Source organism: Melitaea cinxia, chromosome 16 (assembly GCF_905220565.1).
Source record: "Melitaea cinxia chromosome 16, ilMelCinx1.1, whole genome shotgun sequence".
NCBI lineage: Eukaryota > Metazoa > Arthropoda > Insecta > Lepidoptera > Nymphalidae > Melitaea > Melitaea cinxia.
Window position 1 is genome coordinate 5,293,505 of NC_059409.1, and position 12,477 is coordinate 5,305,981.

At 32.3% G+C, this 12,477-nt stretch overlaps 1 protein-coding gene across 2 annotated transcripts; it reads left to right on the forward strand.

The window, feature by feature from the left end:
• Window positions 1-1,647: 1,647 nt before the first annotated feature.
• Window positions 1,648-6,247, forward strand: LOC123661143 (zinc finger protein 540-like). 2 transcript variants are annotated; one of them, XM_045596137.1, is made up of 4 exons: window positions 1,648-1,956; window positions 2,027-2,445; window positions 4,838-5,310; window positions 5,997-6,247. In XM_045596137.1, the coding sequence occupies exons 1-4, from the start codon at window positions 1,834-1,836 to the stop codon at window positions 6,230-6,232; spliced, it is 1,251 nt and encodes a 416-aa protein (XP_045452093.1). In that variant the 5' UTR covers window positions 1,648-1,833; the 3' UTR covers window positions 6,233-6,247. The 2 variants fall into 2 exon arrangements, with proteins under 2 accessions (XP_045452093.1, XP_045452094.1); XM_045596138.1 differs by having other exon boundaries at window positions 2,027-2,442.
• The last annotated feature ends 6,230 nt before the right edge of the window (window positions 6,248-12,477 follow it).

Consider the following 12,477-nt stretch of genomic DNA (forward strand, 5'->3'; position numbering starts at 1 on the left):
CTTCTCTTTTTGGCATGGTATAGGCATTGTAGTGCAACTGAGAGGTAAACATGTGTATTGTGTAATAAAATACTAGGTGTTTCTCTATTTTGCAAGGAGCGATACTTATGAGCTAGAGTGAGATAAGAAATGTTATTCGAGAAATAACAGACTGCTAATAACAGTTGCGGTAACAAGTAACAATAGTATTTGGTATAAGTATTTGATATTTACGTATCTGTTACTGTTTGTTATTTTAGATAACAGGTATTTCAAATTCAGAATAACAGTTGTTATTTGTTACTTTCAAATACCTGTTATTTTTATCTGTTCCGATAAATACGCCTCACGTCTAGTTAGTTACAATAGTCCTCCGAAACAGCTGGACCGATTTTTATGAAATTTTGTGTGCATATCGGGTAGGTCTGAGAATTGGCCAACATCTATTTTTTTATACCCCTAAATTAAAAAGGGGGGAATTAGGGGATTAATAACATATATGGCCAAACAACGTTTGCGGGGTCAGCTAGTAATACATACAAATGTTATGAATAGATAGTCACTCTGCATATGCCAACATTTTAAACATAAAAAAGTGTATGTGTGTGTATGTGTGTGTGCTCCGATGCACGACTCGAGCTAACTCCTTCAGATCGACTGTCTAAATGGGCACAAAAAAGGCTTACTAATATAATCAAAGGATTAATACCATATCAAATGATCAATAATCGAATCAAATAACGCCATCTATCCGAACCCTGTTGGGTTCCGATAGATAGCGCTAGTAGAAAACTTCGTAACGTAACGAGGTCGTTTGATCAGTAAATTTTACTCCTCATATTTTTTCATACCGGAGGCTTTATATGAAAATCAGTTCATAAGCAGTAAACTTCAAAAAACTCCAATAGTTATTATAAAAGAACTTAACAAGACGCAAAAATTTTCATAGAAATTTACAATTTCATATTTCTGAAATATTTCTTATTCAAACCATTGTTTTAATTATTTAAATCAATCATACACCACATATTTGTTCTGTTATAAATGGACCTTTATAACGAGCGCGTTCCAACTAAAGCTTACAACGCCAATGATCACGACCGCTAAAATTGCCGTTCCACTAAGATAAAAAACGTCGCGGGCGTTGTACTTGTAGGTGAATTTTATAAGTGGAACGCATATTTGGGCGCTGTCAGGTGTCAGCTGTGTGCTCGCAATATGGCGGCATCGTAAAAACATGCAGCGATGGGGTTTATGAATGAAAATGTCGCGAGAATTGGAGTAAAACTCAATTCAACATGGATTCCTAACATACACAATTTGACATTGACAGTTATTTATTTTAAATTTCCCGTCACGTTTTGATGGAAGCCAACTTCAAATCGTTACATTTTTGCAGAATCGAATGATAGGTACCTAACATACACAATTTGACATTGACAGTTATTTATTTTAAAATTTCCGTCACGTTTTGATGAAAGCCAACTTCAACCCACCTATATTTTGTGGGCGATGTGGTCGCGAACAGTGAAGTTATCTATGACGTCGAGCGATCGCTCGCGACGACCACGGGCAACACGGAGTTAGGTGGACTGATAGAATGGGCTTTGCGGGCGTTACGGACGCATAATGGAACGCGGGCTAAAGTCATCCGTTTGACAGTTGTTTGTCAAAACCAAATTCGAAGCAATTAAGTTTTGTTGCCAAACAAGTTGATATAGTATTTGCCAAACTGGCAGAAAACGTTTGCAATAAATAAACTTTCCTAAAATGAAGTTCAAAGAAGTGTATAAAATATGGTTATTGTAAAATCATTATCATAGTATAAATATTCTGTTGTCTTTTTTGAGTAATATGGATGAAAATACTTTATGCAGAATATGTTTAGAAAATGGGGCTAATTTGCCCATATTCGAAAAGAATGACGATGATTGTAACGACATACAATATAAATTTACCTTATGTTTAAAAGAAAAGGCAAGTATATACACTTTAACTAAAAAATATTGCTAAAGGATAGTTTAAAAATATACATTTTTATTTACAGATAGAAGATATTGAGGGTTATCCGCGTTATATATGTCAAAAATGCAATGATATACTAGATGCAACATGTAATTTCATAAATAAATACAAAGATACGTGTAAAATATTAGAAAATGGACTGGACAATTTGAAACACGACAGTGAAGACTTTGATAGTTTTAATTGTAATGAGCAATCGGAAGAAGAAATTGAATTAGATAATATTAAATATGAATATATACACGATGATGATCCACCAAGCGATGAAAATGAGGATTTGAAACCTATAAAATTAAAATTTAAGATGAAGAAAGAAAATGCATCCAAAATTCCAAAAAGAACGAGGCATCATGCTTTAAAAGTAAATCGTAAACAGTTCACTAACAAAATAGCGTCATCTATACTAGAAGGTGAATTTTTATGGAATGGGGACTCTTGGTGGTAATATAAATCAATTTTATATTTTATTATTTTATTTTGGCACAGACGTTAACTCACCAAATTTTATAAAAAGTGACACAACTTAAAATGCATTTTTTTTCAGTAAATAAAATAAATTGCTATTATAGCTGAATATGGATAAACTATTGCTAAAATCATTTTTTAATAAGTATATTTTTAACTTACAGTAAGCTTTATCTTAAAGTAGTCACATTCATTGTATATTATTGCCACTACACATAATAACATTCATTTTACTTATTATTTAGTAGCCTGCTAGATCTAGATATAAATATTTTCAAACTAAAAAGCTCTAAGTGCCAGGTCACTAGTATTATATATTATAATACTGAAAAATTTGTTTGTTTGTTTCAACACCCTAAATTCAGGAACTACTGGTTCAAATCAAAAAATGCACACCGTGGGGCACAGCTAGTGTTATACATATAGTTTTTTTAATCACAGTTTATTGCTTAACCTTAAAGTATGTACTTTCTTTAATTGAACAATGTGTAATAATATAATGTGTAATAAAATAAAATGATATTAATTTGATAGAGAAGTTACGTACTTAAGTTAATAAAAAGATAAATATTAATAAGATAATAAACACACTGGCATATTTAGCGGAACACAAAAAAAGGTCCATAATTAAAAAAATATGGTTTTATTTTAAAATCTACTTACTATACTTCTATTGTTATTTAAAATTTTATTTGTTTTTCTTAAAATGAGATCGCATTAAGAACAGATTTTGCGAATAAAGGTTATTTGTGAAAAATGGTACATTTTTGAACTTTTCATGTAACCGGGAAAAGTGAAAATTAATATTAAAATAACAGTTAGTTAAATTAGAAAAATGGTGATTAATATCGCGTATTTCCTCCACGTGCTCTTATTAAAGTTTCTACCCGTCTAGGCATACTGAGAATGATGTTATCGATGGTCTCCTGGGATAGTCTTCGCCATTCCTCAACTACGGCGATTCGCAGTTCACCCACGTTGGCAGGAGCTGGAATTCTGAACTTAACTTTTCTTTTCAGCAAGTCCCAAACGTGCTCTATTGGGTTCATATCTGGTGATCTCGCCGGCCACTCCATAACAGTGATATTCATATCATTAAATTAAGCTTGAGTTACCCGAACGGTATGCGGCCGAGCATTATCCTGCATAAAAACAAAATCGTCACCGATATATGGGGAAAACGGTTCGACATTTTCTTCTAAAACTTCTCTGATATATCGGTCTGCAGTCAGACTCCCTCTGTCAATCACTACCAAGTCTGTGCGAGCTCCCAAACAAATACCCGCCCAAACCATTATTGATCCACCACCGTATGCAACTGTAGTTTCAAAATTTGTCTGAATGTATCATTCTGCTTTGCGTCTGTGTATTATATTTGCCTGCCGTCAATTTGATTTAAGGGAATTCTGCACTCATCACTAAACAATACCTTATTCCATTGGTCCGCGTTCCAAAGTCGATGTTCCTGAGCAAAAGTTAACCTGTTTCTACGATGATTTACCTCGAGCCTTGGAGCCTTGGCGGGCACAAATGAACCCAAACCAGCTTCTTCGAACCTTCTTCGTACCGTACGCTCACCTACGGTTACACCCTGCACTGCTTCTAACTCATGTCGGGCTTGGACGGCTGTCAAACGGGGGTTCCTACGTACACGAAGCCGAATGAAACGATCATCCCTACTCGAAGTGCGTCTTTTTCTGGCTTGTTGTACATAAGTACCGGTCTCCCTGAACCGTTGGATACTGCGATGGATCGTTGAAACTGGTCGACGAAGATCTCTGGATATCACTCTGTAGGTTTGACCATTGCTTCGCATTTCTAGTGCCCTGGCAATCTCCGTTGGGGCTAAGTCAGGCATAATTCAGTCCTCAACTCCAAAAAGATACGCGATTAAAAAAAACTAACAAAAAACAGTATTTCAATGAAATTTTAAATCAGACTCAGAAGGAAGAAATACTCGAAGATCGCTCCAGATAAGGTGTATTTCAAAAAAATTAAAACAATTGCATAAAATGTAATGTTCAGTTGTTTTCTTAATTTGAAAATATTTCTTTTTAAACTAAATGACGTATAAACCAGCCAGCAACCTTATATGATACTGATATCAAACCTTTATTTTATGTTCCGCTAAATATGCCGGTTTGTGTATTAAAATATAATTCTTATTGTACATGGAATAAGTGTAGTAAAATTAAGGACAAAACTGAGTATGTCATCTATTATAAAATTATTCAGACAGGGAGAATGTCTTTTTCAATGTTTTCACAAAATAAGCTGTTGATAGTTATTGTGTGAATGTATAAGATGTGCTGAGAATGATATGCAAGAAACTAAACAGTTATGATATCTTAGTAATTGTTTCTTTCAGTTATAATTCTGAAAAAACTATACAAATAAAAGAAAAAGCAAATGTGTTGCTGTCACCAAAACCTGATAATCGAAAGAGGATTAAAATAAAAATACCCAAAAAGAAGGAACCAAAATCGAAGGAAAAAAAATTGTGCGATCTTTGTGGTGAAGTATTTAAGACTGCAGATAGTTTAACCGTTCACAAGAAAAATACACATTTCAGAAAATCTGTCAAATGTGAACACTGTTCGAGGACATTTGTATCTGATTACTATTTAAGCAGACACGTGAAAAGAAAACATAGTGAAGATAAAAAGTTTATTTGCCCAATATGCGGGCGAGGTTTCGCTTTTAAAGGGGAACTGAGTAGTCACAATAAGAAAGTACATGACAAACACTTGAAACCAAAGAAACAGTTTAAATGTAGTTTTTGTAATAAAACATACATGTGTAATAAATCTGTGACAGTACATGAGAGATCGGCTCATACAGGTGATTTTTTTTTTTTTTGTATTTTATTTTACTAATTTCCTATTCTCCTATTCCGTCGTCTATTGATGACACATTGGCACAACGGTCACAGAACTGGTAACTGCGTTCGTGGGTTCAATCGCTGCTCGTGGAAAAAATTGATAAAAACCATACAGGGACTTGTCGTGGTCTGGACGTTTGTACTTGTGTATTATATGTGTTTCGAGACCCCCCGACACAGGAGAAAATCCTACGGACGGCCATTTAGTGAGAAGCGTTTATTGTTTATTATTATTTCAGTAGTTTCTGATAAAGCAATCTGCTGTATAACGGTATCCAATAGATAAAAGTTTATTTCTATTTTCTATTTCACCATCAAACTCTACTTTATTTGTCAAATATTCATTATCTGTAAAAGCTTATTAGTTAAGGTAAAACCAAACATAAAAACCTCTTTTAACTCCTGAGGATATAGCACATTCTAATCAGTAAGTTATACATAGTCATTATTTTTTTTTTGTTTATACTAAAAATGTTTTTGAAGATTGAAAACACTGACGCGTCACTTGCATGTGACATGTAATATTTTACCGTGCAACGTAGCGCATGAGAAAAAGATAAATATAGTTTTAAATATGACGATAATCGTTCTTAAAGAGTAAAATCCAGTTGCATGTCGAAGCTGACATACATACTTTTTTTTCTAGGTCTGAGACCTGCAGCATGTACTCAATGTGACAGTAGTTTTTATCATGAAGATTATCTAAAAGAGCACATGCGACTCCATACTGGTGAAACACCTTTCAAATGTCCAATATGCAGCCGAGGATACGCTCAGCGGTGCAATATGAAGAGCCACTTAAGGATACATAGAAGGTCTGAAATTGACGCAGCTACTTTAGGAAAATTAAAACCAAATTACTTAAGACTTCTTAAACCATAAATATTAAAAAATGTCTATTCATTGTGATCATGACACTATATTAGTGTGCAATTTATAATGCTATAAATATTATTATATATACAATAATATAAATTATATATTTATGTATTATGTATAAACAAGAATAATTATTATGAATTATGTAATAATAATTATTCTTGTTTCTAAACAAAAATGTTAGATTGTTAATTAATATTTTGTTTTAAGTAATAATAAAAAAGCAATTGAGAATGCCAGTATGTAAATATAAAAGTTATAATTCTTTTTTTGAAAGAAAATAAAGTATTCAATATAATTTTTTATACATATGTAGCGACATCTATCACGCGGCATATAAACTAGAGAAAACTGACGTATCCTCTTTCGCGCTATCAAAGTTATCAGAGTGATTGGGTATATATACAAGAACCCGACAATAACCGTTTGGGCGTTAGCCCACTAGACACAACTTCCGTCTGGTCGGAAGATCCTCCCTTTTCAATGGCGGATGTGATTCTACACACCACGTTCCTCTCGCTACCAAACATATGGTTTTGGGTTGTTTTTTTCTAAAAATGTTATATGAGGAAATATTTTATTTTGTTCTTTTTACAAGAAGGTACATTGTGTTATACATGAATGTTCTATTATTAACTGTAATAAATTTATTTATATATTATCAGCCAAACCTTATTTAAGGCCTAATTCTTCTGTCTTAGAACTTGCACACTATATTTATTATATAATAGAGTTTTAACGGAAGTTCTCGTCCGATTCCGAAATGCGGAACTTTACAAGAAATCTAACCTCTGTTACAACTCCGTTAAAGATATACAGATACGGATCTGTATATCTATTACAAAGTTGTAACATAGGTTACGTGTTGTGTTATTGCGTGCGACGCCGCCGCCGACGTTACACTTGCCCCTCGGCAACAACTGAGTAATCAGTAATCTGCTATTGAGTATAGAATTAAGGAAAACCATCTTTATGTATGTGGGTTTATCAATATGAATGGCGCTACTATCGCAAAATTTTATATTTAGTGAAATAAAACTTGCTGGCCTTAAATTTTATTTGGTTGGTGTACTAAATAAATGTTACATTAAGATGGGTGCAATTATTCTAATAAATATGTTTTAGATATATATATAAAATATGTTTTAGGTATATATATATATATATATATATATATATATATATATATATATATATATATATATATATATATATATATACCTAAAAGATATAATATATATAGATATAACTATAAAGATAAGATATATATATATATATATATATATATATATATATATATATATATATATCTTATCTTTATAGTTATATGTGAATATTTCTATAAATTGGTCACAATTTAAAAGATTGTTAAATATAAAAAATTAAGTTTATTTTATATTATTATTATGAATACATTGTGTTTGTTATACATGGAAATATAATTATTACGTAAATATAGTAATTTTGTTAATTTAGTATTTCTATTCAATACAGAGCCAGAACGTCAGTTTGTAACACTATTTTAATAAGATTTCCTAATACGTAGCATATACCAGCATTCATGATCTTATTTTCGTATTTACATGTTCTGCATTAATCCAGATCAGTAAATACTTCCATGTAGGAATTAATTGGCTTAATAACTGTTTAATAACTTTTTCTCCACAGTCTATGGTTAAATTAACATATTTTGCTTGCCTATTAGATCCTCAAAATGTGTGTCTTATAACATAAAAGTGTCCACACGTTACAAGCACGTTTATATTGCTGACCCTACCACTGCTTTTGTGTGGGATGATTCCCAACTTGTTTTGTTTGTTAAGTAACATTGAAGAAATTTATTTTTTTGTCAGTTTTTTGGTTCTATGATATATCTGTTGAAAAATTTTAGAGGTCCTGTAATTATAACTTATACAGACTGATATATTTTTTATTTTTTTATGTAAATAAAAAGAAATTTAAATTCGTGTACATACATTGCCTTTTTAATGTTTGTGTTCTGGCTTTGTATCGTACGAAAATACAATGTTTGTTTAAATATTATTCTTCAAATTGTAATTAATTTTCAAGATTATTTCTACTGTTTAAATATTTTATTAGCTTGTAAGTCATTTCCAATAAATAAAAAGGTATTGTTCACCGCAAAAAAATATCCTGGAAATAAAACGCCTTATGGCAGAACTAAATATAACTTTTTTTTGTTACAATCATAGTGGAAGTTTTTGTTATGTATTTATTACATTTATGTAACGCTATAACATAACATGCAAAGCTTTTATATATGAATCTTTCGGGTATCCTTAATATTGCATCGTTCATCATACCTTATTAAATTCTATCAACTTTGAAAATAAAATAATATGTCATGTAAGACAATATTATATAGTTCAGATTTTTTTCAAACAAGAATCAATTAGAACCATCCATAAATGTCACACGAATTTCACGATTTTGACCCCTTCCTGGTCACCTGGTCCTGGTCACTGATGGTCATATTTATTCCTCCCCCCCTGCCCCCACCTAGTTTGACATTACATAATTTGTAATTTTTCACCTATAGTTTATTATTTATTAAATTAAATCATCACTTTCGATTTCTTTTATTTTTGAATATTTTTTTAATCAAATGAACATCACACAGGTATGAAAAATAAAATTATTTTAATACTGTGTTACACATAATGATTATACAGGTGAAAGGTAATAAGTGTAAAGATGTAGATATTGAGTTCAGAGTAAAAGTTTAAAGAAACAATTTAAATTTTGCTCAAACTGTCGGCCACAGTTCCTGATAAGTACAATCGCGAACCCTTTTTCCAAGTCTGATCGAGTGACTCGCCGTGTGAGCTGTTCTCTTATTTTGTCAGCTGCGATGATGATGCATGACTTTAAATCTTCTAACGAGTTCATCGTTGTTGTGTACTCTACAGATGTATATAAGGTCGAATTGAGTAACCTCCTCCTTTTTTTGAAGTCAGTTAAAAATGACATGGCACGTGTTTTACAATGAAGTCAATAACTCAATATATAAAACGACAACAATAAAATCGCACGTGTTACCATGAAAATTGACTATTACTACAAGTACCATGAAATATCAAGCTGTAGAGACTCGTTAATAGTAGGCGCCGCGCGGCCCTTCATTTCAGCCTATCACAGACCACTGCTGGACATAGGCCTCCACAAATTTACGCCAAAAATGGCGTGAATTCACCACATAGTCACCACGCTGGGCAGACGGGTTGATGACCACAGGACTGGCTTTGTCGCACCGAAGACGCTACTGCCCGTCTTCGGCCTGTTTATTTCAAAGCTAACAGTTAGATGGTTATACCGCCATCGCGTCGGTCGGCTTTTTAAGTTCCAAAATGGTACTGGAACTGTATTATCCCTTAGTCGCCTCTTACGACACCCACGGGAAAAGAGGGGGTGGCTATATCCTTTATTGCCGTAACCACAAAGAAAATCAAATTCCTATGTAACAACAGCAAATCTATATTTCCTAGCGGTGGGCGTTATTTAACGTAATCGGTTTCAGTAACTAGTTACGAAGCTAATAACCATATACGTAGTTTCGCCGATACGAATGTAACGATTATTTTACGTACGCAGTTTTTTTGCGTACGCAATTTTATCAAAAACTTGACACAACGACCGGCGCATAAGCGTTTTACCTAATAACGTAACAGGTTACTAATATTAATCATTACAATACGCAGATACGCTTACGCGTACGATAAAAAGAGATGGCTATAAGTACTATAGATGCATCTTTGTTTTCGAATATGCTCATGGGATTTTGTACGCAATTGACTATGAGCTTAAGTTTATTTTAATACGCACAGTTTTTTTAAAGAAATTTTAATTTCGGTCGTGTTTCTTTTTAAATATTTTCGAATTTACTATTTAGCATTAAGTTAAGACAGTTGACGAGTGATTAATTATTAACGATTAATGTTATTGTCTCGTGTTGAAGTATATACTAAAATAGTATGGGTTTTTTGTTGTATTTTTAATTATATGTATGTATGTATGTATTTCGAAAAATAATTAAAAACTGTACATAAAATCAAATGAACTTCTTAATACGCCTGCATCGATTATTATGTCTATACAAAAATCAAAAAGTAATTTAAATAACATGTTTTGCAGCCAGTCGTAAGCCTGGATAAAATATGAAGGGAAGTTAATTTAATTATACTATCCATCAATATTAACGTACGTAACGGCATTCGTATATGTTACAAGTTATAACATATAACTACTTCATAACCATAATACAAACAAAAGTAATATAACGTCGCCGTTATTGAGATTTTTATAAGCGTTATCAAGAATTACTGACCACTACTGAGTTATGAAATAAGAACACGTTCACTGCGTATCTTTTATTATATTATAAACTTATTTAATTAAGAAATATTATACGTTCACTTTTATTACAGTCGTGTCACAGAGAGGGAAGACGGAAGAGTACGATCATAGATAATGAATAGCACAGATCATAGTATATATTATGGGGCATACACACAATCTAACACTTCCCCTTATGCCATATAATATTACATACAACATAACATCTATACAAAACAAAATGAATACAAGAATATGTCAAACATGTAATACACATTAATACTCTACCATGTAGAGACAGTAGGCGTCAGCTTTACATGAATACAATACAAGTCATTTTATTATATAAATAATACAAAAATCTACTATGTAGAGATAGTAGGCATCACTCGTACATTCATATTCTCAATGAAGCTACAATGTTTCTGTACACACAAAGGTTTTGTCAATACATCAGCCATCATCTTGTCTGTAGATAAATACTTTACTGAAATAGAGTCACCTTTAATTAAATCTTTCACAAAATGATATCTAATATCTATGTGCTTCGTCCTTTTGTGACAAAATTCCTTACATTCCAAAAGTTTTTGTGCGCTTTGATTGTCATTAAATACAATGCAAGGAATATTTGTATTTATTATTTCAGAAAGTAAATTCTTTATAAAGCAAATTTCTTTACAAACGTCACCTATAGCTAGGTATTCTGCTTCTGTACTCGACAGTGCGACACATCGCTGTTTACGAGATTCCCAGTTCACAGTATTATTTCCCAGCTTTACGACATACCCAGTATAAGATTTTCGGTCATTTTCGTCACTACCCCAATCGGCATCGGTATATGCCCTTAAATCCCAATTAACACTTTTTACATAACATAAAGAGTAGTTAATTGTACCAGCTAAATACCTAAGTATACGTTTCGCCGCAGTCCAATGGGATCTGTCGAAACTGTTATTGAACTGGCTCAACTGACTACAAGCAAACGCTATATCTGGTCTGGTACATACAGATAAATACATAAGTCCACCCAACAATTGCCTATAGTCATAGGTTTCATCCTGTATACAAGCACTTTTATCTTTAGATACAGTCAGTTTTGAATTTAAAGCCATAGGTGTAGCAATAGGTTTACAATTTTGCATATTAAAACGTATTAACAATTTTTTAATATACTCAGTTTGATCTAAACATAAAGTTCCTTTAGATATGTCTCTAGTGACTCTCATGCCTAAACAGTTTTTCAATGGACCTAGGTTTTTAACATTAAATTCTTTCTCTAAAACAGTAAGTAATTGGTTCTTTATACAACTATTTTTAGAATAAAAAACATAAAAATCGTCCACATATAAGGCAACAATTACAAAGTCATTTTGTGACCTTTTTGTATAAATACATGGTTCACATAGAGACTGTTTGAAACCATTATTAACTAATACACCATTTACTTTTTCATTCCACATTTTACTCGCTTGTTTTAAGCCATAAATACTTTTTTGCAAAAGACAAACCTTATCTTTATTTTTACTATCAGAAAACCCTTCAGGTTGCTCCATATAAATGGTCTCATTAAGGTCGCCATTTAAAAAAGCTGCATTTACATCAATATGATCAATATGCAAATCGTATTCATTTGCCAAAGAAAATAATATTCTCATAGATGAATGTCGAACAACAGGAGAAAAAGTTTCATTATAATCTATTCCCTGCTTTTGAGTGAAACCCTTGGCCACTAGCCTCGCCTTAAATCTATCAAATTTTCCATCAGCATCATGTTTTACCTTATACACCCACTTACACTTAACAACATTTTTGTTAGTAGGTCTACTTACTAATCTCCATACCTGATTTGAAACCAGGGAGTCATGTTCACTTTGCATTGCAGTCATCCAATCATC